General features: G+C 42.0%; 1 protein-coding gene across 9 annotated transcripts in view; it reads right to left on the bottom strand.

Moving 5' to 3' along the window:
* Positions 1–312: 312 nt before the first annotated feature.
* The window catches only part of LOC110510194 (bifunctional heparan sulfate N-deacetylase/N-sulfotransferase 1), a 137,082-nt gene continuing 109,591 nt past the window's right edge, over positions 313–27,803 (bottom strand). For all 9 annotated transcript variants that reach the window (XM_036968305.1, XM_036968304.1, XM_036968309.1 and 6 more), the window contains 6 exons: positions 20,822–20,945; positions 11,564–11,738; positions 11,108–11,278; positions 10,768–10,877; positions 5,565–5,667; positions 313–3,759 (listed from right to left, as the gene is read on the bottom strand). In XM_036968305.1, the coding sequence (XP_036824200.1) occupies positions 3,640–3,759; positions 5,565–5,667; positions 10,768–10,877; positions 11,108–11,278; positions 11,564–11,738; positions 20,822–20,945 (803 nt within the window). In that variant the 3' untranslated portion in view covers positions 313–3,639. The remainder of the gene's footprint in view (positions 3,760–5,564; positions 5,668–10,767; positions 10,878–11,107; positions 11,279–11,563; positions 11,739–20,821; positions 20,946–27,803) is intronic.

Raw genomic sequence — 27,803 nt, 5'->3', positions numbered from 1 at the left:
TGTATATACACACACATACACACATATATACACACACACACACAAAAGTATATGGAATCTGTCAACTACGATCTGAAATGAGTTAATATTGCGCTTACAGTAGTAGGGACAGATGGCGGAGGTTTGTGCTTGCAGTGCAGAACTGATACGGGTTGGATTTACTGTCATTTGGCAGCTAAGAAACCAATTTACAGTCTATGAGCCACATGAGTTTACACAGCTTTCATGATGCTCCCTCTCCTGGCCAATAGCTGTTACTTTACTTTGCTACAAGAGATCAACTACATAGAAAATGAAGAGCCACGACAAGAGTTAAAAAAAACAGTGGTTTCTTTATTTGTAAATTAAAAATCAAAAATATTAGCTACCAACAATAAAAAAAATATTAACAATTGGTTGATTGTACAGTCCAGATGATTATTTCCTTATAGCTAATTAACAATTACTACTCATGAATTGTCATACAGAATCTTTGAAAGTACAACACTAGGACATTTGCTGGGGTGGGGTAAAGAAGGAACAGCCCAGACATGAGATGTGCTGGGCTCATCTCCTGACTGTAATGTATAGGCTGGAACAACAACACCCTCCCTGATACTTGGAACCAGAACACTTGTACCACATATTGCATTGTAAAATGGCTCAAGTCACAGGAAGTTGTAAAACGGCTCAAGACAAAAAGGAAACGTGAATATATTACAGCTCCTCGAGCAAATTGAAATGAGAGCAGCATTTGTGCATCCGTGTATCACCACACAGGGTGCATGATTCAGTACCTTACATACAATTAATCTAGAATGGACTCGTAAGTCCACACTTCCTTACAAGAGTCCAAGTAATACAAAATAGAAAATGGAGCCCTGCAAAATTCCTACCACAAACAAGGACTGTTCTCCTTAACAGGAAAGTTGTAGCAGAACCTTCTTCTAACACCTCGTGTTGAGGAATAAATACAGTGCTTCTGGGAGAGAACGGATTCAGAGGACATCGTGTCTGTACATACTGGAACTGTAATACAATAAAGAAATGTCATTAAACCCCCATATATGTTTAGATGCTTTGTATCTGTATAGCAACTAACAGATGAAACGATGCGAGTTCACATTCCTCTAACCGTGACTAATACCTGGAGAAAAGAAAGCCCTGTGTGTCCTGTACAGAAAACACCAGCTCTTCAGAATGTTTCATTTTACAGCATCAAAATCCAATTCCACCTCCTTTCATTTTCGCCCAAGTCTTTGCAGAACACTAAAACTCTCCTGATTGGACTCTTTGAAATGAGCTAGGACAACAAGCTGTGGTGATAAATAAAGCGCGAGGATGACGGGACAGAGTGTGAACCTCTAAGAGCCATCATACAGGGACAGATAAGGACCACTTCTTACAGGCGTCCATTTACACTATCAACTGATCCAGTAGGCTTCGGTTCAAAGGGCATACTAAATCAACTTCACCACTGCAGCTAAATGCTGCCAAGCTTAGAGACATGTCGCTGTTGACTGACGATCCTCAACATCCTGTGTTGGATTTAGCATGTGGCCAAGTCATTCTACTGTAGGTGAAAGGGGAGACTGTGATGTCTGTTAACTAGGACATTATGGCTAAGGGAACCAGTAGACTTCCTCAGTGGAGTAAATCAACAGATAACCTTCCATTCTATTCTCTCACATAGCCCAAGTTTACAGGAACAGTAAGAGGAACAAATCAGGTGGGGATTTAGCTTGAGTTGAGTTGGGAAAGACCAGGAGTCCTTACCTCATTAATAACATATAGATGTACGGGCTACCTGACTCAGGGATGGAGAACTCTGGCGATCCCTTCCATCTCCACTGAGTTGGGGAGACCTGCTTTTATTTTTGTTGTACTTTACACGTGGAATGATCTACAATACACTTTAAAATGGGAGGAATTGGTGCCTCTAGGGCAGGCCTGGGCAATTCCAGTCCTCGGGGGCCTGATGTGTCACACTTTTCCCCCAGCCAACACACCTGACTCCAATAATAAAGATCTTCAGTTTATAATGAAATTAGTTTAAATCAGCTGTGTTTTCCAGGGATGGGGGAAAGTGTGACACCAATCAGGCTCCCGAGGACTGGAATTGCCCAGGCCTGCTCTAGGGCCTTTCAGGCGGTTGTTAGGGGACTTTTTTTACTGGAGAATGTGTCAGTTTACTTGACGTGTATTGTTGTGTATATGAATGTGTCATTTAAGGTGCATATTGTATTTTGATGTGTATTGTTGTGCTAAACAAGGCTCGTCTGTTAAATAGACCTTGGTCTCAGCATCGACTCCCTGTCAAAATAAACGTTAAAATAAAAATGTAGTGCTTAATGTTTTTAATCAATAATTCAAAACTTAATTTAGTCTTAAATTGGTAAGGCATTTGATAAGAATGAGAAGTGCAAATATAAGAGGCGCATTACTGCAAATTTACAGATGTAGGATCTTAATTTGAGCCAGAAAAGAATCCGTCAGCAATAGGAAATGTGAATTATTATGTGGATTATAACATTAACCTGCTGTCAAAATAAATGTTAAAAAAACCCAGTCAACATCATGCTCCACTTGCTCTACCATCACTAGTGGAAACAAAGAGATCTGCTCGGTACAGTAACACATCGGATGGCGATGATGATGATGCGCATCTCCTCAGTGATAAATTGTCTACCTGAAAGCTATTTAACATGCAGCTACATTTCTCATGTCACATTTATGTTCAGTTTGCAGTGTACTCTACAGACATGGTAGGATGGTATTTAGGAATGGGTTTCAATATTTAATTATTAAAGGAAGTTACAACCAAGGACAAGCGGGAACATTCCACTGACCAAGGCAAGGCCAGCTTGTCTCGTATATCATTATGGATTTCACTTTTTTTAATCCACTGTGAATTCATTCAATTGAAGGTCTCAGACAACCAAATGTAATTTGAGTTGATAAAGGTCAAGGGTCAGTGTGGTCTGTGGTAGCAATTACATGGGCTCCAGTTAGGTTTTCAGATGAACACAGATTAAAAACATGGAACAGTTAAAAAGAACATACAAGGCTCGACAGATGCGTTGTGCAACCACAACACCTCAGAAACAAATACAGACATCCAGCAGTATATGAGTGTTAATTATGAAAATATAAATTCAGAAATACTTTCAAATGAACATTCCACTCTGGCACTTGAATATCCATTATTGGCTAATGTATTGTTCATGACAGGCACAGAGAAATGACGTCGTCTTCCTTGTCTGTCTCTGTCTGTCTGAGAGAGTGCAAACTTCAGTGATGGAACAATAACATCAGTCCCCGTTGAGGGATCCCTCCCTCTTCTCTCTTTGCCCCAGCGTCATTCTCTCTGAGAAGGAAGTAGAACAATCCTAAACTCAGTTCATGTCTCTCCTTCACCTCTGCCTCTTCTCCCTCCTGAGTGCCCACACCCCATGCTAGGGTCCCTGGGGGCCACTGGGAACAGCTGGGCTGACTTGGCATGGGGGGGCCTGTCTCTCATGCCTTCCTCAGCTCCTGGTCAGTCCGCATGGCGGTGAATAGCTGGAGCCGAGGGGCGAGCACGTGCATCCCCCTCTGTGGGAGACAGGAGGGTCAGGTTGGGGTGGTGTCTCTGTCCTCGTGTCCACGGCCGTGCTGAGGCTACCTGGTGTGGAGCAGCTCCTCCCTGAGCCAGCTGGGCAGAGGCTGGCCCATCTTATAGAGCAGCTTGGACAACTCTATGTTGTTGTCCCTGTAGTGCTCCCTAAGAAAGGAGCGAGACTGCCACAGGATGAAAGAGAAAGAGTGTGTCAGATATAGGGCACATAGTTACAAGAAAATGTTTTAATAAACATACATTGTTTATAGCTCCCATCCTAGATACAGCAGCTGCCCATCTAGTTAGGGGTTCATCAGCGAAGCTGGGTCAAACCCTACGGTATTTGTAGCCATTGGTTATTTTCTTCTGACGATTTGGTGAAATAAAATTCTAATTCCCGTGAGATGGTCGGGCCTTGGAGGTTGCAACCTTGCATCATGGTAAAGGGCCAATTGGCCACACCTCTCATTCAATGCTAATTGGCCACATGGTGGCGCTATAACAAGTGACTGAAAATGCTGACTTTGAAAGCTCACACCCCTCTCCCCGTTTGAGCTAGTCCTGAAATTCAGTACATAGGTCTCTGTCCTCACAAGGAACACATTTGCCATGTATCTGCACAAAACTTGATACACGGCCAAGGTCTCACAATGCATCTTTTTCCAGACTAGCATCATAAACAACATGGCCACTACGGACTAATAAACATTCAAGTGGGCGTGACCTGGCACGTGACCTGGCAAATAAATGCATATCAATCAGACAGTTATTGAATGAATCAGATTCACCACATGGTGGTGCTATAACGGGCACATATTCATAGCTCTTGATCTGTTGGACTCAGTCATGGAATTTGACACATGCTCAGGGCTGCGACTCTAGCTAACCTGTAGAGTATGGTTCAGTTTGGCCTCATGGGGGTGGAAAAAACATTAATGCAAGCTCATTGGCTTATGTTGTTTGAATTAAGAGTGTTAAAAGACGTGGGTCTATAGATGCTTACATATCAAATATGGTGCCAATCGGTTAAGCGGTTCCGGAATAGAAGACATTTAAAGTAGTCAACATAAAAATGGGACATAATCCATCAAAAGCATACTGTGTGATCTGTGATTTTGAGTTCTGATATTTGGCAAATGTGATAAGCACAGAAGTAGCTTGTCCAATTTCTCCTGATGGTGGCACTGGGCGGCCAAAGCTTGAACCCCTAGATATGGGGTGGCAGATAGCCTAGCTGTTAAGAGTGTTGGGCCAGTAACAAAGTTTGCTGGCTCAAATCCCCAAGTCGACTAGGTGAAACATCTGTCGATGTGCCCTTGAGCAAGCCACTTAACCCTTATTGCTCCTGTAAGTCACTCTGGATGAGTGCCTGCTAAATGACTCAAAAGTACATGTATATGGCTGCTTGCAGCTAGTTTTGGTAACCATATTCAATGTTATGATGAGTATTTAACTTTTATGCCCAGGGAACAACATCACATTTAATGTTACATGACCTTTAGTTAACTTAGTGTGCAGAGAGAGCTTTAGTCCAGACTACTGAGTAACTCAGGCAGAGGGCACTGCAGCTCTGCGGGTCTCATGAGCCCTGTCATCCCAGCTAATTACCCCCGAGGTGTCTGTGCCAACACAGTCAAGGTAACTTCAAGGACCTGAGTTCAGTGCCCACCCTGTCCCCCTCAACACCCCTCTCCTCTCTATGGTTGCTCCTTAGACACTACCAGATCCGGTGGATTTCCATGCCCATCCTGAGAAGTGCTGAGCGGAGGCTGTCATAGACAGACAGGCAATGAGACCATAAAGCCCCACTGACCAGAGTAGGAAATACTTCTATAACATCTATTCTAGGAGAGACAATTCAACTATATAAAAAAAAAACTTGCTTATCAAGGTAACAACATTTTATGTTGAATAATTTAATATGTTTTTAAGTTGAGGGCAAGACAGAAATTTTTTAGGTTTGTGTACATGGTTCATAGTAACTTACATCTGTGTCCATGTCGGGGTATCTCCGTCCTTTACTCTTGCCTAGACATTTGGTCTTTCCTCCGTCTAACAACTGGCACCAGAACCCTTTTTTGGGATCAAACCTGGAACAGAGGAACACACAATGGAGGTAGGCAAGTCAAAATGTTTAAATTAATGCTCATCAACCTAATTAAAAAGGGAACATCCGGAACAGATGGTTTGCGACTCTTCGTGTTTAGAGAAGAGACACGGCGACAAACCATATCCATTGTCCACAGGGGGATGTGGCTGACAGATGTTGCTGTTTACTGCAGTCTGGCTGGGTGATTATGTGGTCAAGCATCAGAGGCAGAAACAGATATGGGGGGGGGGGGGGGGCTTATGAACAGGGGGAAGCAGAAGAAAGGGAATAGGTTGGCATGGTAATGTCGAAGCGATGGTAATCCCTCCAAAAGAGAGCATTCTGAAAATCACATCAAAGCTGTTCACAAACCAAGCACCTCCGCTCCGATTGAAAAGATCGGTTCCTTCACAATCACAGCGGTGTTGAACAGCTCAATGCTTTAAAGCAGAGATGGGCAACGGGAGGCCCCCTTTTGAAGAACCCTTGGATGAATTCCCAACAATTTAAATGTTTTATTTAAAATGTTTTAGCAACTCAGTCGGAGTCTCAACTTCATGTTGAGAGTTAGAATAGTAGAATACACACACAAGGTGCAATTTAGAAATGTGGTTGTGCATCAGTAGTAGTTCTCTTATGTAATTCACAGATAGTCAATTAGCCCCTATCAGCAGAAAAACATGTAATTGCTAAGTTAGTTTAGCAACCAGCTTTCTAAACTAAAACGCTAGAATTATCAGCTGGGGGACCAAACATTTCTCTCCACCCTATGAATGACAGAAAACTTGCTTTAAAACTTTAAAACTGACACATTTTCTCCACACCACATGGCAAAAATGAGGGGCCACAAAAATGGTTTTGATCACAATGTGGCGGATGTAGGTACGCAGACCCGCAAGCAACCGTGGACCGTCATGATGAGTTCATATTCTTTGTGGCCCCCACACCCATCAAAGTCACCCATCCCTGCTTTTAATCAATCAATCAATCAATCAAATTTATTTTATATAGCCCTTCGTACATCAGCTGATATCTCAAAGTGCTGTACAGAAACCCAGCCTAAAACCCCAAACAGCAAGCAATGCAGGTGAAGAAGCACGGTGGCTAGGAAAAACTCCCTAGAAAGGCCAAAACCTAGGAAGAAACCTAGAGAGGAACCAGGCTATGTGGGGTGGCCAGTCCTCTTCTGGCTGTGCCGGGTGGAGATTATAACAAAACATGGTCAAGATGTTCAAATGTTCATAAATGACCAGCATGGTCGAATAATAATAAGGCAGAATAGTTGAAACTGGAGCAGCAGCACAGTCAGGTGGACTGGGGACAGCAAGGAGTCATCATGTCAGGTATTCCTGGGGCATGGTCCTAGGATTTTAAGGATTTTAAGGCCCAGTGCAGTCAAAAAAAAGCCCTTAGTGTAAGAGCCGGTTGAAAACAACTGCCTGACATCACCATGTGGTAAATTACACTGACAAAAATAAACGCAACATGCAACAATTTCAAAGATTTTACTGAGTTACAGTTCATATAAGGAAATCAGCCAATTGAAATACATTCATTTGGCCCTTATCTATAGAGTTCACATGACTGGGAATACATATCTGCTGGTCACCAATATTTTTAAAAATAATAATAAAAAAAGTAGGGGCATGGATCAGAAGACCAGTCAGTATCTGGTGTGACCACCATTTGCCTCATGCAGGGCGACATCTCCTTCACATAAGAGTTGATCAGGCTGTTGATTGTGGCCTGTGGAATGTTGTCCCACTCATCTTCAATGGTTGTGCAAAGTTGCTGGGATATTGGAGGCAACTGGAACACACTGTCGTACACATCACTCCAGAGCATCCCAAACATGCTCAATGGGTGACAGGTCTGGTGAGTATGCAGGCAATGGATGAACTGGGACATTTTCAAATAAGCTTTTTGTGCATATGGAACATTTCTGGGTTATTTTATATCAGCTCATGAATCATGGGACCAACACTTTATATTTTGTTCATTATCATTATCAATAAAACCTCACAATAAGGTGCATAGTGTTCGATTTGCCTGTTGGTGGGCAAGGAGATGCCCAGCTCTGCTAAACCATGAATAATTGTGCCGGGATAGTTAAATAAATATTAACTGTTTGGTTGTAATATCATCACCTCTTGAAGAGCATAGTCAGAACTACAAATGAGAGATTATTCAATGCCAAACAATTGCTCACATTTAGATCTATCATCAGATTTATAGAGCAAGTAAATGCATGAACATAAATTGAACATGTCATTTCAGATACGTGATGGTCAAGGTGAAGGAAAAAGGAAACCGCACACTGCTCTTGATAGTATCACTGATCTTTAATAAGCTTTACGTATCGGCCTCGGCCTTCGTCAGAGCTTTTGTACGTTTAAAAAAAAAATGTAGCACCCTTATGTAGACCTGGCCCCGCCCACATCTGTTCCACGCATGGAAAGGGGTTGGAGGCGAAGGAAAAACAAATAAGTGCTACCAAATGTAACAATATGCATTTCATAAATATTCAAATAAAGTGTGTAAATAAGACGTATTAAACACGTCTGTAAAACCACAAGGAGGACATAAACCTACCGAGCACGTTTTCATTAATCATTGGGTACATCGTACGAAAAACAGAGTAATCTTAAATAGGGGCATCATTTATGTTCAAATTCACAACATAACATACATTTCATCACTAATGTATCATTAATAGATATCATCATTAAGTCCTTTAGGAAATAATGTCTGGAGGGTTGTAGCTCTTATTGCGGGACTCAAACTGTGAATTGAGCCACATTTATTGTCAACCTGTGTGTATTGAACACTATTCAAGAGGAAAATCAATACTGCGTGGATGTTTGGGAGTCTGTTAACTCTGAGGATCACTTTCAAAGATGTACTTGTATTTTGAAGGCAAACTGAAAATTCCACTATTGTGCCTAATCCTTATTGTGGCTAGGTTCACAACACAGATGAAGCTAGCTGGCTGCCTATAATGTTAGCTTTGGGCAACAGGGTTAAGTAGCTGGCGAGCTATTTATTTTCATGAACTCAAGTTCAATTTCAATAGACAAACAACAAGTGGCTACCTAGCTAATACGCACAACGATTCCTAAATCATTGCTAAGAATAATGAAAACGACTGCAGTTTCTACTGGTCATTGTTTTCAGGCTGCTTGTATTGGTGCTAGCTAGGTACCAAGCTAAAGCTCAGAAGTTACCCCAGAAGTTGCGGTCAAACAAATCATGTAAACACATTGTTCGTGGCTGGTGTTTGCAGACTTTTTTTGTACAGCCTTGACAGTGCTAGTGATAGTAGTGGTGGCGCTTGACATGCACGTGCAGATTCAGAACACACAACATTCTATAATAGAACTCTGTTATTTGATGTGTCAAATTAAAAGCTTATTTAAAACGTAAAATAGTGTTATTTGACTTGTATCTTTTTTGACATGCAAACACCCATACTTTCCATAGTATGTTGTGAAGCTAATGGCAGTGATGGTATTACTGTGTAACTCCGGTAGGGCAACATGTGTACCGGTGCCCGACCAGTCGGCGAAAGCCGAATTTGGCACGTGAAATAACACAGTTCTATTATAGAATGTTGTGTGTTCTGAACTTGCACATGCAAGCCAAGCGCCACCACTTCTATCTATCAACCATTCCCCCACGACAGAGAACGGTTGATTGTCAAGGGCAATTAATTCCATTATTTTGGCGTTAATGGATTTTGCCTTTGAGTTTTCTCGCTGAAATGTTCTTACTCTTTTAAATGACTGCTCGACTTGCTGACTGCTCGATCCACACAGCAGACATTGTGGGCTAGGTTAGGAATGCTGTGTTGCACGTGTAGCGCAACATTTTACATGGCGTCATTACGTCATGTACCTGTGTTATATAGGTATGTACGTCATGTACCTGTGTTATATAGGTATGCACGTCATGTACCTGTGTTATATAGGTATGCACGTCATGTACCTGTGTTATATAGGTATGCACGTCATGTACCTGTGTTATATAGGTATGCACGTCCTGTACCTGTGTTATATAGGTATGCACGTCCTGTACCTGTGTTATATAGGTATGCACGTCATGTACCTGTGTTATATAGGTATGCACGTCATGTACCTGTGTTATATAGGTATGCACGTCATGTACCTGTGTTATATAGGTATGCACGTCATGTACCTGTGTTAAATAGGTATGCACGTCATGTACCTGTGTTAAATAGGTATGCACGTCCTGTACCTGTGTTATATAGGTATGCACGTCATGTACCTGTGTTATATAGGTATGCACGTCATGTACCTGTGTTATATAGGTATGTACGTCATGTACCTGTGTTATATAGGTATGTACGTCAGCTTTGACATGGGTTTTGCACATCGGTGTTCAACTAGACATCAGGGCCAATACCGATGTTGGCATTTTTAGCTAATATCGTCTGATTCCGATATGTTCACCAATACATCGTGCATCCCTACTGATGCCAGAGCTAAATGTGGAATAATCAGAAATGCGTAGTTCTGACAATGCTCTTTGAGAGGTGATGATATTAAAACAAAACAGTTAGCTGTAACATTTATTTAACAATTCCTTTAAAACGGAGCGTGGTTCAAATCAAATTTGATTTGTCACATGCACAAAAGTTGTCATTGGTTTTATAGCGGAGCTGGGGGGGGGGTCTCCTTGTCCCCCAGCGGCCAAATCGAACCCTCTGTACCATATTGTGACATTTTATTGATAACGACCTATAAGAAAGAGTTCCAAAACTCTCTGCCAATAAAAGCACATTTTTAGTTTTCCCCTCCCCACTCAGACCACTCCCAGACAGTCCTAGAAGAATTACTGCTTGAGAAATGATCCTTTGCTAAGAAGCTATTTCTTTTTGACCATTTTAATTGTAAGAAACTTAATTGTTACACCAAATTAATTTAATAGAGATAAAAAAAAAGGCTGCATTGTACTATTTATACGCTTTAACGTTACATGTCAAACAGTTCGGGAAAAAAAAGCCTTCATTTGCCATGTGTTTTCTACAAAAGTGATGTTGGCTCTAGTCTATAGTGTTTAGCAGGCCTAATAAGACACTCACGCTAGAATATTGTGGTAGTTCAGTGTGTTTGTCAGCTCAAGGAACTTCTGGATCTTGTCCATCACTGCAGCAGGCTCTGTCCTCAGCACCTGACCATCCAGAACCAGGATCTGAGGAACCACAGTTACAATACCACAGTAGGTCAGATAGACTAGCTGAGCGGTCTCAAATTCAAATACCAGCAACAACCTATACACACACCCACTGTACCAACCATGTACATATAGACACAGACTGAATACATCAATGTTTGTTTACATTTAAACCATATGCTTATGAACAAATCTGCAAACACATAAGCATGAACATGCACACATGGGACCCAGACGACCAAACCTACCTGGCTGATGTGGTAGTGGCTAAGCCACCGGTCCAGGTGGGTGGCGTACAAGCCCGGCACCAGACAGCGGTTCTGGAGCACCCGCAGCTTGATGGGGGCGTCATGGCCAGCAGTGATGACATCATGGAAAGTATACTTCAAGGCGACTGAGTCGTCATGGGCACGTTGGTGCTGAGGGCAGAGCAGACAGATATGACAGTCAGTCTACCTTGCCAGTTTAATCCAGTGCCCTTGCTGAGGGCATTCCAACTGATTTCTCACTCCTACATACCGGTACATCACCTATTTCTCCACCAGGATATTAGCTACTTTATTTCCAAGTTCAAGTGAAATCAGCAGTACAGCTGACCTGGAAAAGGAATGATGCTACCCTCAAGACACCCACAGCATTTCACCCAATTGCTACCCCTATAATATAGTCTGGTGTTGGAAATGGAACAGTGGGAAGAGGTTCACCTGGTACCATGAGTATGCCCTGTCTGCAGGGTTGATGAGGATGGTGATGATTTTGGCCTTGGGCAGAAGGGCAGCCGCCCGCCGTGCAGCCACCTCCGAGTCAAAGTAGTTGGCGCTCTTCTCATAGTAAAAGTCTGAGCTGGTGTTGGAGGGTAGGGGAAAGTACTCCATGTACCTGTCAATCATAACACACAGACAGACGGGTTTAAACATTAGGAACAACTGCCATTTACAAAATACTGACTGACCAGGTGAATGCTACGATCCCTTATTTATGTCACTTGTAAAATCCACTTCAAATCAGTGTAGATGAAGGGGAGGCGACAGGTTAAAGAAGGATTTTTAGGGGCCTCCTGAGCGGCGTATCACAGTGTTAGAAGCTTCACTACAGATCAGAGTTCGATCCTGGGCTGTGTTGCAGTCGGCTACGACAGGGAAACCCATGAGACGGTGCACAATTGGCGTAGTGTCGTTCGGGTTAGGGGAGGTATGGTAGTAGGGGCCAAACGCATCTACTACGTCTATGAAAGGGTGCATTTACTGCCACCTGGAGTGAGTTGTCTGAACAGGTATAAAACAAAGGTTGGTGATTAACTGCCCCCTGCAGTGTGTTGTCTGAACAGGTATAAAACAAAGGTTGGTTATTAACGGCCACCTGGAGTGAGTTGTCTGAACAGGTATAAAACAAAGGTTGGTGATTAACTGCCCCCTGCAGTGTGTTGTCTGAACAGGTATAAAACAAAGGTTGGTTATTAACGGCCACCTGCAGTGTGTTGTCTGAACAGGTATAAAACAAAGGTTGGTTATTAACGGCCACCTGCAGTGTGTTGTCTGAACAGGTATAAAACAAAGGTTGGTGATTAACTGCCCCCTGCAGTGTGTTGTCTGAACAGGTATAAAACAAAGGTTGGTGATTAACTGCCCCCTGCAGTGAGTTGTCTGAACAGGTATAAAACAAAGGTTGGTTATTAACGGCCACCTGCAGTGTGTTGTCTGAACAGGTATAAAACAAAGGTTGGTGATTAACTGCCCCCTGCAGTGTGTTGTCTGAACAGGTATAAAACAAAGGTTGGTTATTAACGGCCACCTGGAGTGAGTTGTCTGAACAGGTATAAAACAAAGGTTGGTGATTAACTGCCCCCTTTAGTGAGTTGTCTGAACAGGTATAAAACAAAGGTTGGTTATTAACGGCCCCCTGCAGTGAGTTGTCTGAACAGGTATAAAACAAAGGTTGGTGATTAACTGCCCCCTGCAGTGTGTTGTCTGAACAGGTATAAAACAAAGGTTGGTTATTAACGGCCCCCTGCAGTGAGTTGTCTGAACAGGTATAAAACAAAGGTTGGTGATTAACTGCCCCCTGCAGTGTGTTGTCTGAACAGGTATAAAACAAAGGTTGGTTATTAACGGCCACCTGCAGTGTGTTGTCTGAACAGGTATAAAACAAAGGTTGGTGATTAACTGCCCCCTGCAGTGTGTTGTCTGAACAGGTATAAAACAAAGGTTGGTTATTAACGGCCACCTGCAGTGTGTTGTCTGAACAGGTATAAAACAAAGGTTGGTGATTAACTGCCCCCTGCAGTGTGTTGTCTGAACAGGTATAAAACAAAGGTTGGTGATTAACTGCCCCCTGCAGTGTGTTGTCTGAACAGGTATAAAACAAAGGTTGGTGATTAACTGCCCCCTGCAGTGAGTTGTCTGAACAGGTATAAAACAAAGGTTGGTGATTAACTGCCCCCTGCAGTGTGTTGTCTGAACAGGTATAAAACAAAGGTTGGTTATTAACGGCCACCTGCAGTGTGTTGTCTGAACAGGTATAAAACAAAGGTTGGTGATTAACTGCCCCCTGCAGTGTGTTGTCTGAACAGGTATAAAACAAAGGTTGGTTATTAACGGCCACCTGCAGTGTGTTGTCTGAACAGGTATAAAACAAAGGTTGGTGATTAACTGCCCCCTGAAGGGTGTTGTCTGAACAGGTATAAAACAAAGGTTGGTGATTAACTGCCCCCTGAAGGGTGTTGTCTGAACAGGTATAAAGCAAAGGTTCCTTAACTTCTAGGAAGTCCCACACAGTTGACTGCTTCAAAATGGTGAAAGTGCCCAATGGCGCTGTCCATGATAAAAAAGGTTTTGGGCATTAGAGCTGTCTATCTAAAAGTCTTTGAATACATAACAAATACCAATGTCCTACCTAGGGCTGTGGCGCTCACGACATTTTGTCAGCGGGTGATTGTCAAAAAAATAACTGCCAGTCTCACGGTAATTGACCGTTAATTAACAAACATTTAGCATCTGCTTGATACACGCATAGCCTACAAGCCACTGATGCAGACTTTTGGAACATTTACATTTTAAAAAGTCTAATAAATTCATGTAATATAGCCTACGCCATCACATTAAATATATGTATTTTACACACGTCTAAAGAAACATGATATGAAGAAAATGTCGTCTATTTCAGAAGAACATATATTACTTAGTATTCTGTGGCATTTCATAGTATGAAGAATACGATTGAACACAATAAAATAGAAAGGCTATTTTCTTTTAACTATTTGAGGGAGTGGGCACATGAGGCTCTTCTGGGTTTGAACGGTTATCAAAGAAACAGGTTCTCCTATATGTTTAATTTAGAGTTTGGTTGTGAAATAAATGTTAGGCTGTACACACTTAAATCAGCCTCCCGTTCACAATTTGACAAGCACTTGATAATGCCTTGAATTACCCGTCTGCATCCCCTTCTGTGGCCATAATGCCCCCTGAAAAAATCCATGCCTGTTGCGGCCAGTGGCCGTTGTGCCCTTGGGCTGAATATAATAATTAGAACTACCGGCTGGCTGCATGTCAAAGCACCTCTCACTCACATGGCTCTCCATCACGCGATCGGGTCTTTCTCACAGGCTACAAGTGAAGAGCGAAACATCGGGGATGCAACTGCGCGGGTCCTTATCCAATTCCGAGGCGCATATTGAGGATATTGGAAGAACTCTCCACATTTATTTTCGTCAGCCAATAAGATGAGTAGGCCTAACAAACAGCAAAAGCACTAGCCTATGTCAATCTACTATCCCTCGTAGTACAAAAAAAGTTTACCTATTCTATTCTGTACGACAAATAAATCTTCCAGTTGCGGGATGCGATAGATCCCAAATAAACACAGCCACTAGCAAAAAAATAACCTATTTTAAGCAATGAGCATGATGCAACAGATGAGAACACTTAGTTGATCAACATTTTAAGCTATTAGGCTATTTCTTCACATTATAAGCCCGGCAACGTGCACACAGCTGTAGGCTATAAGCACAAATGTTCCATTAGCAGGAAAATATTCTCAAAAGTGACCACAAATGCGATTACGCATGTAATGCTTTTATTACAAAGGTGGCTCCAAACCCCTTGTAAAGCGGATTAATGTGCTTCATTTTAAGATGTTATTTGGCCACTTCAGTTGTGATACAAACCTTATCAAAACATATAGGCCTATGGGCAAGACAACATGAGGTGTGCGACTGATTCGAAAACATTTGGGGGGGGGGGAAGCATGTGCCATTTCTTGCCTTATGCTTGGCATCATTCACAAGTTATAATATATCATTCACAAGTGATAGGATAATAGTCCCCCATCACACTATTCTTGATATAATATTGTCTTTAAATATACTAAATAATATACAGTACCGGTCAAAAGTTTGGACAAGCCTACTCATTCAAGGGTTTTTCTTTATTTTTACTATTTTCTACATTGTAGAATAATAGTGAAGACATCAAAACTATGAAACATATGGAATCATGTAGTAACCAAAAAGTGTTGAATTAAATGTATTTTAAATGTGAGATTCTTCAAAGTAGCCACCTTTTGCCTTGATGACAGCTTTGCATACTCTTGGCATTCTCTCAACCAGCTTCATGAGGTAGTCAACCGGAATGATTTTCAATTAACAAGTGTGGCAATTAACAAGTTCAATTTTATGGTATTTATTTCCTTCTTAATGCGTTTGAGCCAATCAGTTGTGTTGTGACAAGGTAGAAGAAATCCCTATTTGGTCAAATAAAAAGTCCATATAACGGCAAGAACAGCTCAAATAAGCAAAGAAAAATGACAGTACTTTAAGATGAAGGTCAGTCGATAGTTCCAGTTTATTCAAATGCATTCACAAAAACCATCAAGCACTTTGATGAAACATGCTCTCATGAGGACCACCACAGGTAAGAAAGACGCAGAGTTACATGAGCCGCAGAGGATACATTCATTAGAGTTATCAGCCTCAGAAATTGCAGCCCAAATAAATTCTTCACAGAGTTCAAGTAATAGACACACCTCAACATCAAATGTTCAGAGACTGCGTGAATCAGGCCTTCATGGTCAAAATGCTGCAAAGAAACCACTACTTAAGGACATCAATAAGAAGAAACTTGCTTGGGCCAAGAAACACAAGCAATGGACTAGAGGTCGACCGATTATGATTTTTGAACGCCGATATCGATACCGATTATTGGAGGACCAAAAAAGCCGATTCCGATAAATCAGCCGATTTATTTATTTGTAATAATGACAATTACAACAACACTTATTTTAACTTAATATAATACATCAATAAAATCAATTTAGCCTAAAATAAAAATGAAACATGTTCAATTTGGTTTAAATAATGCAAAAACAAAGTATTGGAGAAGAAAGTAAAAGTGCAATATGTGCCATGTAAGAAAGCTAACGTTTAAGTTCCTTGCTCAGAACATGAGAACACATGAAAGCTGGTGGTTCCTTTTAACATGAGTCTTCAATATTCCCAGGTAAGAAGTTTTAGGTTGTAGTTATTATAGGACTATTTCTCTCTATACCATTTGTATTTCATTAACCTTTGACTATTGGATGTTCTTATAGGCACTTTAGTATTGCCAGTGTAACAGTATAGCTTCCGTCCCTCTCCTCGCTCCTCCCTGGGCTCGAACCAGGAACACAACGACAACAGCCACCCTCGAAGCAGCATTACCCATCGCTCCACAAAAGCCGCAGACCTTGCAGAGCAAGGGGGACAACCACTCCAAGTCTCAGAGCGAGTGACGTTTGAAACGCTATTAGCGCGCACCACGCTAACTAGTTAGCCATTTCACATCGGTTACACCAGCCTCATCTCGGGAGTTGATAGGCTTGAAGTCATAAACAGTGCAATGCTTGACACACAATGAAGAGCTGCTGGCAAAACGCACAAAAGTGCTGTTTGAATGAATGCTTACGAGCCTGCTGCCGCCTACCACCGCTCAGTTAGATACTTGCATGCTCAGTCAGATTATATGCAATGCAGGACACGCTAGATAAACTAGTAATATCATCAACCATGTGTAGTTAACTAGTGATTATGATTGATTGTTTTTGATAAGATAAGTTTAATGCTAGCTAGCCAGCAACTTACCTTGGCTTACTGCATTCGCGTAACAGGCAGTCTCCGCGTGGAGTCCATGAGAGGCAAGTGGTTATAGCGTTGGACTAGTTAACTGTATGGTTGCAAGATTGGATCCCTCGAGCTGACAAGGTGAAAATCTGTCTTTCTGCCCCTGAACGAGGCAGTTAACCCTCCGTTCCTAGGCCGTCATTGAAAATAAGAATGTGTTCTTAACCGACTTGCCTAGTTAAAAAAATATTAAATAAAGGTGTAATAAATAAATAAATTGTAAAAAAATTAGGCCAAATTGGTGTCTAAAAATACCGATTTCCGATTGTTATGAAAACTTGAAATCGGCCCTAATTAATCGGCCATTCCGATTAATCGGTCGACCTCTAAAATGGACATTGACCGGTGGAAATCTGTCCTTCGGTCTGATGAGTCAATTTTTGGTTCGAACCGCCTTGTCTTCGTGAAAGACAACGCTTGATTTGATACGCGGAGTAGGTGAATGGATGATCTCTGCATGTGTGGTTCCCACCGTGAAGCATGGAGGAGGAGGTGTGATGGTGCTTTGCTGGTGACACCGTCAGTGATTTATTTAGAATTCAAGGCGCACTTAATCAGCATGGCTACCACAGTATTCTGCAGCAATACGCCATCCCATCTGGTTTGAGCTTAGTGGGACTATCATTTATTTTTCAACAGGACAATGACCCAACACACCTCCAGGCTGTGTAAGGGCTGTTTGACCAAAAAGGAGAGTGATGGAGTGCTGCATCAGATGACCTGGCCTCCACAATCACCCGACCTCAAGATTGAGGTGGTTTGGAATGAGTTGGACTGCCAAGAAGGAAAAGCAGCTAACAAGTGCTCAGCATTGTGGGAACTCCTTCAAGACTGTCGTAAAAGCATTCCAGGTGAAGCTGGTTGGAGAATGCCCAGACTGTGTAAAACCGTCATCAAGGCAAAGGGTGGCTACTTTGAAGAAATACTACATGATTCCTTATGTGTTATTTAATAGTTTCGATGTCTTCACTATTATTCTACAATGTAGAAAATAGTAAATATAAAACCCCTTGAATTAATAGGTGTGTCCAAACTGTTGACTGGTAGCCAGAGTGTGGCTGTTCTGTGTGAAATTTGTTTCGATTTAGAATGGACTATTATCATGCTCTCGAAACAGGGACAGCGGAAAAAATACATGTCATCTATCCACTCAAATAGCGCATGGAGGATGCCTTTCCCCGTGGTTCATTTTCATGCCAGCCAGGTAGGCTGTACTCCTGTTGTAAATATAGGAAAGTTGAGAAATAGAGTACATTCAGAAAGTATTCAAACCCCTTTAATTTTTCAACATTCTGTTACGTTGCAGCCTTATTTTAAAATTGATAGAATTGTATCTACACACAATACCCCATAATGACAAAGCAAAAACAGGTTATACATTTTTGAAATGTTATTAAAAATAAAAAACTGATTACAACATTTACACAGGTATTCAGTCCCTTCACTCAGTACTCTGCATTTGGGGAGTTTCTCCCATTCTTCTCTGCAGATCCCCTGTCAGGTTGGATGGGGAGCGTCGCTGCACAGCTATTTCCAGTTCTCTCCATATGTTGAAATCAGTTTCAAGTCTGGGCCTGGCTGGGCCACTCAAGGACATTGAGACTTGTCCCGAAGCCACTCCTGTGTGGTCTTGGCTGTGTGCTTAGGGTCGTTGTCCTGTTGGAAGGTAAGTGTCATCAAGGATTTCTGTACTTTGTGCCGTTCATCGTTCCCTCGATCCTGACTAGTCTTCCAGTCCTTGAAGCTGAAAAACATCCCCACAGCATGATGCTGCCCCCATCTTGCTTCACCGGACAATCTTGTTTCTCATGGTCAGAGTCCTTTAGGTGCCTTTTGGCAAACTCCAAGTGGGCTGTCATGTGGCTTTTACTGAGAGGTGGCTTCTGTCTGGCCACTACCATAAAGGCCTAATTGGTGGAATGCTGCAGAGATGGTTGTCCTTCTGGAAGGTTCTCTCATCTCCACAGAGGAAATATGGAGCTCTGTCAGAGTAGCCATTGGGTTCTTGGTAACCTCCCTGAACAAAGCCCTTCTCCCCTGATTTCTCAGTTTGGCCGGGCGGCCAGCTCTAGGAAGAGTCTTGGTGGTTCCAAACTGTTTACATTTTTATGTATTTTTTTCTCCACAATTTTGTGATATCCAATTGGTAATTACAGTCTTGTCCCATTGTTGCAGGTCGAGAGCCACGCGTCCTCTGAAACACGACCCTGCCAAGCCACACTGCTCGCTTAACCCGGAAGCCAGCCGCACCAATGTGTCGGAGGAAACACTTTCCAGCTGGCGACTGAAGTCAGCTTACAAGCGCCCGGCCAGCCACGAGTCGCTACAATGCGATGGAAAAAGGAAATCCCTTTTTGAGTGCCGCCTCATGGGTCTCCTGGTCACGGTCGGCTGTGACACAGTCTGGGATCGAACCCGGGGCTTTAGTGACCTCTGAAGCTCTGCAATGCAGTGCCTTAGACTGCTGCGCCACTCCGGAGGCAACAAACTTCTTCCATTTAAAAATGACGGAGGCCACGGTGTTCTTGGGAACATTCAAAGATTAAGAAATGTTTTAGTAACCTTCCCTAGATCTGTGCCTCGACACAATCCTATCTCGGAGTTCTACAGACAATTCCTTCAACCTGTCAACTGTGGGACCTTATATAGACAGGTGGGTACCTTTCCAAATCATGTCCAATCAATTTAATTTACCACAGGTGGACTCCAATCAAGTTGTAGAAACATATCAAGGATGAGCAATGGAAACAGGATGCACCTGAGCTCAATTTCGAATCTCATAGCAAAGCGTCTGAATACTTACGTAAATACGGTATCTGTTTTTTATTTGTAATAAATTAGCTAACAATTTCTAAAAACCTGTTATCGCTTTGTTATTATGGTGTATTGTGTGTAGATTGATGAGGGATAAAAATAAAAGAAATCAATTTTAGAATAAGCCTGTAACATAACAAAAATGTGGAAAAAGTCAAGGGGTCTGAATACTTTCCGGCCAGAAAGCTGATGGTATCCTCCTATTTTTAAGAGAGGCCATCAATGATTTCTCAGACAATTCCAAAGCCTATAGAAATGTTGCACAACATGAGCTTATAGGTTCTCGTGAAGTGTTTGATTAGATTTTCAATTACATTTGCATTGATGTCAGAGTGATTAGAGGGACAATAGAGTGCTGAGTACCAGTTAGCAAGTTTGGTAGGCTACTAATGACCAGCAGTAGCATCAGAGCTTGGAGAAGACTAGTTAGCGTGACTAAACAGTCTTCGTGGAATTTGACTGCCGTCATGACTCGTGACCGCAGGTGTGGCGGTAATACGGTCACCGTAACAGCCCTAGTCCTACCTAAACACCACAAGACTAGTTTCATTTTTCATCAATAACTATGCAATTTAATGGATAAAACATGTCTGCACCAGCATAAACCAGTAAGAGAGACAGACTTTGCACACATTAAAGATTTTCCACAACTGAGCCCACCACACACTAATGTTTGATTCATAAATCCAATTGTCTGCTTTCTGTTAATCAATGATTGAGCTCAGAGGGGGATGAACCAAAGCCTCTCCCTTTGAAGGATGAAACATTCCTCTAAAGCCAAAAATAGTAACTGGAATATGTTTCAAAACTGGGCAACTCAGTTGGTTTAATATACTATGAAAAGCACAGTGGTTTACAGGAGCAATGTGTCTCCATTCAATCATGCTGCCCCCAAAATAAAAGCAGGACTATTGTAAATGTGTTGGAGAAGAGGAATTAATGCCCAACTGACTGGTGGCAATGAATATGTTAGGGTAAGACAAGGGGAATAACATACCAGTCGATGCCTCTGTGGTAGCTATGGCCACTGAAGAATTGGATCTCCTCAAAGGTCTCCTTGCTGGGGTAGTTACTGGTCAGATCAGGATGCATCCCCAAGAACAGATACAGGGCTGTGGTGCCTTAGCAGAGAACACAAGTTTTCATTAGTATTGCTCATACTAATATCAAACGTAGATAACTACAATTAGGTTATGTAAATGTAATAGATTTAATTTAAATATAGAACTTGATGTAAATGCTAAACATGCATATTTCCGGGTAATTAGAACAGCTATTTACTACCCATCTCAAATGTGCCAAAGCTTAAATAGCAATAACAACCAGAACACTCAACTACGTTAGAGATGAAGTGACAGTTAAAGAGGAGTGGTGGATCTCATGTTGACAGGAAACAACCGTTTATCAGCCGTGCTGATATATCGAGACGATTTTGGCTTTTCTAATCCATCGCCTATCGGCCCTTCTCTAACGATTTTGCGGATACTCTGTCCACATAACAAAACTGCTGCTATGCCAGCCGACACTCATCGCCTGAGCCACGAGCACTGCCCAGCAAGCAGAAAGCTCATTCTCCAACAGAAAGGTGCAGTATTGAGAAACAGATGAATTGACAGTGACCAAAGTTGATCTCCTGTTGCAAATTCTAGTTGTGTAATTCACCAATAAGACTTGTGTAGACGTGCATGCAATAAACTAGCTAGCTAAGCAGATAGCTTTGTGACCCGTTAGCAAATATAATGATAATGAACCCTTTCATCTGTAGTGTTAGCAAGCTAGCTATATTAGCTACTATGCTAGCTAAACATTGTGTTAGATATCAGATAGGAGCTAATAGCCAACGTAGCTAGCTAACTTTAGCTGGTCATCATTTTGAACATGCACCATTTTCAGCTTCAAGCCATCTGACTTGCGGTGTAATGTGAGCTATTTACTGGTGTGCTGATCTGACCAGCCACAGTCATATCTGTAAATTGACAGCCGATAGTCAGATTAGATAATTGTCATAATAGGCAAAGGAGAAAGTGTTTTAAAATGCCTAAATATTGGTAAACGAATATCTAAATGTATTTGCAAATGATCTCCTGATATACCTCACCAATATTGGAAAAGGAATGCGGGTCTTGCTAAAAATATTTTTCAGAATGTCCTAAAATCTCAGGATATAACATGAACATAGAAAAACAAAATAATAACTCATGATCTACAGCAATCATTTAAGTCCAATCCTTTTGTCACTTCTAGGTTAGACTACTGCAATGCTCTACTTTCCGGCTACCCGGATTAAAGCACTAAATAAACTTCAGTTAGTGCTAAATATGGCTGCTAGAATCCTGACTAGAACCAAAAAATTTTGATCATATTACTCCAGTGCTAGCCTCTCTACACTGGCTTCCTGTCAAGGCAAGGGCTGATATCAAGGTTTTACTGCTAACCTACAAAGCCTTACATGGGCTTGCTCCTACCTATCTCTCTGATTTGGTCCTGCCGTACATACCTACACGTACGCTACGGTCACAAGACGCAGGCCTCCTAATTGTCCCTAGAATTTTTAAGCAAACAGCTGGAGGCAGGGCTTTCTCCTATAGAGCTCCATTTTTATGGAACGGTCTGCCTACCCATGTCAAAGACGCAAACTCGGTCTCAACCTTTAAGTCTCTACTGAAGACTCTCTATCTCTTCAGTGGGTCATATGATTGAGTGTAGTCTGGCCCAGGAGTGGGAGGGTGAACGGAAAGGCTCTGGAGCAACGAACCGCCCTTGCTGTCTCTGCCTGGCCGGTTCCCCTCTTTCCACTGGGATTTTCTGCCTCTAACCCTATTACAGAGTCACTGGCTTTACTGGGGCTCTCTCATGCCGTCCCTGGAGGGGGTGTGTCACCTGAGTGGGTTGAGTCACTGATGTGGTCATCCTGTCTGGGTTGGCGCCCCCCCCCCCCCCCCTTGGGTTGTGCCGTGGCGGAGGTCTTTGTGGGCTATACTCAGCCTTGTCTCAGGATGGTAAGTTGGTGGTTGAAGATATCCCTCTAGTGGTGTGGGGGCTGTGCTTTGGCAAAGTGGGTGGGGTTATATCCTTCCTGTTTGGCCCTGTCCGGGGGTGTCCTCGGAATGGGCCACAGTGTCTCCTGACCCCTCCTGTCTCAGCCTCCAGTATTTATGCTGCAGTAGTTTATGTGTCGGGGGGCTAGGGTCAGTTTGTTATATCTGGAGTACTTCTTCTGTCCTATTCGGTGTCCTGTGTGAATCTAAGTGTGCGTTCTCTAATTCTCTCCTTCTCTCTTTCTCTCTCTCGGAGGACCTGAGCCCTAGGACCATGCCCCAGGACTACCTGACATGATGACTCCTTGCTGTCCCCAGTCCACCTGACTGTGCTGCTGCTCCAGTTTCAACTATTCTGCCTTATTATTATTCGACCATGCTGGTCATTTATGAACATTTGAACATCTTGACCATGTTTTGTTATAATCTCCACCCGGCACAGCCAGAAGAGGACTGGCCACCCCACATAGCCTGGTTCCTCTCTAGGTTTCTTCCTAGGTTTTGGCCTTTCTAGGGAGTTTTTCCTAGCCACCGTGCTTCTACACCTGCATTGCTTGCTGTTTGGGGTTTTAGGCTGGGTTTCTGTACAGCACTTTGAGATATCAGCTGATGTACGAAGGGCTATATAAATAAATTTGATTTGATTTGATTTAAGTGGACCACAAAAAAATATATAAAATACTTAGGATGCTTAATAGGTGTCAACAAATACGTTTAATAAAGATACCATAATCCCATTATCAACAATATGAACGCAGATCTAATTAAATACAACAATCTTCCCATAAATCTTCCAGGTAGAGTACATCTTTTCAGAATGGCTCCAACAGTTATTTATTCTCAGTAATCCGAATTACCCCACCAAACACATTCTTTAAAAAAAAAGTATACTCGGTCATAAGACTTTGTGGTCAAATAAGATGGATATAATAAAAGTTTTACATCTTCCTCAGCCAGGTGGTTTTAACCTTACAGACTTGGAATTGTATCAACTCGCCGTCCAGGACCTTTACTTGCGACATACACTGACTGTACAAAATATTAACAACACCTTCCTAATATTGAATCACCTTTTTGCTCTCAGAACAGCCTCAATTGGTCAGGGTATGGACTCCACAAGGTGTTGAAAGCGTTCCACAGGGATGCTGGCCCATGTTGACTCCAATGCTTCCCACAGTTGTGTCAAATTGGCTGGATGTCCTTTGGGTGGTGGACCATTCTTGATACACACAGGAAACTGTTGAGCGTGAAAAACCCAGCAAAGTTGCAGTTCCAACCGGTGCGCCTGGCACTTATTACAATACCCCGTTGAAAGGCACCGAAACACAATCCATGTCTCAATTATCTCAAGGCTTTAAAATCCTTCTTTAACCTGTATCCTCCCATTCATCTACACTGATTGAAGTAGATTTAACAAGTGATCATAGTTTCACCTGGTCAGCCTATGTCATGGAAAGAGCAGGTGTTCATAATGTTTTCTACAATCCATGTATCGTTAAATGCACCGAAGAGGAACAATGGGCACATATTTTAGATGCAAATGCTCATCCCCAGAATCTTTTCACGTGTCTAAGAATGAAGCTAAGAACATTAACAACTTCATAGTTAAGAACACAATAAAAATATGGAAGATAATTAAACGTTTTCAACAAGATTCAATATCATCACTAAAAAAACACAACATTATGGAACAATACTTGGATATCTTTTCAGAATTCACTGATAAAATATGTCTTCCACATGGAAGGCATAGGAACCGGAAATTATTTGGTAATAGGAAATACATTTATTTCCATGACAGAATTATTAAGCAATGTAGATCATTTCAAAGACATGCAACTTAAGTTTCATATCAAGAAATTTAAATTTGAAATCTTGGACATCAGAGAAATCTTGAGGGAATCCTATTTGAGTCAGAAAAGGATGTTCATATGATAGGTAAGATATACAAGACCTTGCCGAGTGCCTATCCAACTGATAATCTCTTGAAAAAAATAACTACTGGAACCGAGACATAAAAATAAGTGATATTGGCACAAGATGGAGGGAATGGTGGAACATTACTAACACAATTGCATTTAACGAAAATGTACACTTAATCCAGTATAAACTAGTGAAGGGAAATCTTAACGCTACAGCATACAGTGACATTCTAGACAATTCTGTGCTTCCAACTTTGTGGCAAAAGTTTGGGGAAGGCCCTTTCCTGTTTCAGCATGACAATGCCCCCGTGCCCAATGCAAGGTCCATACAGAAATGGTTTGTCGATATCGGTGTGGAAGAGCTTGACTGGCCTGTACAGAGCCCTGACCTCAACCCCATCTAACACCTTTGGGATGAATTGGAACACTGGCTGTGAGCCAGGCCTAATCGCCCAACATCAATGCCTGACCTCACCAATGCTCGTGGCTGAATGGAAGCAAGTCCCCGCAGCAATGTTCCAACATCTAGTGGAAAGCCTTCCCAGAAGAGCGGAGGCTGTTATAGCAGTTGGGGGGAGGGGACAACTCCATATTAATGCCCATGATTTAGGAATGTGATGTTTGACGAGTGTGTGTCCACATACTTTTGTCAATGTAGTGTAATTCCCACATTGAAGGATATTAGATTTGTCATCTGTAGCACCATAGACTCTACTGATCAGCCAAAACAAGCTCAGCTCAATATATGCACACTCCTATTGAATAGGCATTCACCTGTATAGTGAGTAGGCCTATGCCATCTTAATTGACCCAGTTTATTAAGAGATTCACCATTCAAATAACATTACCACCATTGTGTTATGAAGTTAGATTGGTGAAAACAAAAGTCAAATCTATTGTTTAAAAGTGGGAAATTTGTATTACATTTTTTCACATTTTATGATGTTGAATATCAGCCTAAAATATTGACCATGGGCCATCCAAAATCAGTATCGGTCCTAAAACAAAATCCATATCGGTCATTCACTAGTTGACAGACAAGATGGCTGACGTGACTATAGTGAATGTTGGTGCAGTTAGGTAATTAAAACGGTGAAGTGTGTGAATTTACTCTCAGCTCCAACCCCCTAATCCATTTTTATTGAAAAGATTAACGGGGCCAGTTTACAGCGCTCTCAGAAGGAGGGTTATCGCTCCCTTAAGACATCTTCAAGAACTTTAATTAGGCAACGCAGTAAATCTGGAATTCCCATTTACTGGGGTGCAGTCAAGGTTACAATAAAAGCCAGCGACTGACTGCCTGCCTACGGTGAACCTATAAAGGAAATTAAGTATGTGACACTCTGTAAATGGCTGCTCAGTTGCCAATTATCCATCCTTTCTCTCCAGGCTGTCAATAATCAGAGGTTCAAGGCTGCCCCATGCCAGACAGAATAACAACTTCTCCTGGTGCAGTGGATCTAGTACAGTGAGCCACACCCTGGTGGTGTGTAGAGTAGACTAAAAGCGTCTGCATTCGTCACATCCGGAACAGTTCGTGCAAATAGTAATGACAACATTTTGTGACGTATTCGTTCATTTTCATTACGGCAAGTGTTTAGTGAGGTCAGCTGTTCGTGCACACAACATTTGTTCTCGAAGCAAGCCAAGTCGGAAGCCGAACTCCACACCCATTCGTCTGTGACTGGTCAACAGTAGGGATTCTTCAATGAAGTGTTAGCTGTCATTCAACAAGAGACGACTCGTTTTCATGCAAGATTTTTCACTTGAGAAACACTGCACCAAACATCTTCGTTAGATATAAAACGGTGCAACTAACACCATGCCCAAAGCCCCCACATCAAATGCGATCACGACACGCAGGTTGAAATATCAAAACAAACCATGAACCAATTATATTAATTTGGGGACAGGTCGAAAAGCATTAAACATGCATGGCAATTTAGCTAGCTAGCTTGTAGTTGCTACTTAATTTGTCCTATTTAGCTAGCTTGCTGTTGCTAGCTAATTTGTCCTGGGATTTAAACGTTGAGTTGTTATTTTTGCTGAATGACACAAGGTCCTCTACTCCGACAATCTACGCACAAAACGGTCAATCGAATTGTTTCTCTCCTCCTAGGCCTTTTCTTCTTTGGACTTTATATGGCGATTTGCATCCAACTTTCATAATTAGGTGTATTACCACAACCGACTGACCGCAATTCATATTTCAATTACCCACGTGGGTATAACCAATGAGGAGATGGCACGTGGGTATATGCTTCTAAAAGCCAATGAGGAGATGGGAGAGGCATCGCTTTTGGCGTCACAAATAGAAGCAACTTCTATTTTAGTGATTGGAAACACAGACGCTCGTTGGCGTGTGCGAGCACTGTGGGTGCAACGATTGAATAACATTGTATGTGTACATTTATTTTGCAACGCTGGCGCACGCGACAAGTCCAGTTTGGGTAGCGTGTAAGATATCCTCGGCAAAAACGTAAACATTTATGACAGATTTCTTGAGTTATCTTAGATTAATTCTGACTATTTTGAGGAATTCTATATTGGCTACGGCTTCTCAAGATGAACAAACAGTACTATTGCCACTTTTTTCTCGTTTTTTTAAAGTGTAGGTCTTATAAGGGAGTAGGCTAGAAGCCAGCCAAACCGAAGCATGCTCAAACCTTAACAGGGACATAGTCTGTGTCCAAAACGGGATTCTATTCCCTATATAGGAAAGTCATGCACTATCAAAGGAATAGGGACGTAACCATACAGAATCTACAGCCCACTAGCACAGTGGTATTCAAACTTTTTCCGTGGTGACAATTCATTACATTTTCAAGTCAGAATTTATAGACACCCAATTTTTTTCACAACCTTCAATTCATTACATTTCCATCTCTTATCAAAATGAAAAGAAACCAAGAAATACACCCAATCAATAATTTCTCCTTCAAATTAGCCTCATCAAAAAGGTTTGTACTGCATATTTTCCCAAACAATATACAGTTTGAATGCTATTTTATTATTTATT

Source organism: Oncorhynchus mykiss, chromosome Y (genome assembly GCF_013265735.2).
Source record: "Oncorhynchus mykiss isolate Arlee chromosome Y, USDA_OmykA_1.1, whole genome shotgun sequence".
In the NCBI taxonomy this organism is placed as follows: Eukaryota; Metazoa; Chordata; class Actinopteri; order Salmoniformes; family Salmonidae; genus Oncorhynchus; species Oncorhynchus mykiss.
The sequence above is the reverse complement of the archived record's forward strand: the minus strand, read 5'-3'. Positions and strand labels throughout refer to the sequence as shown.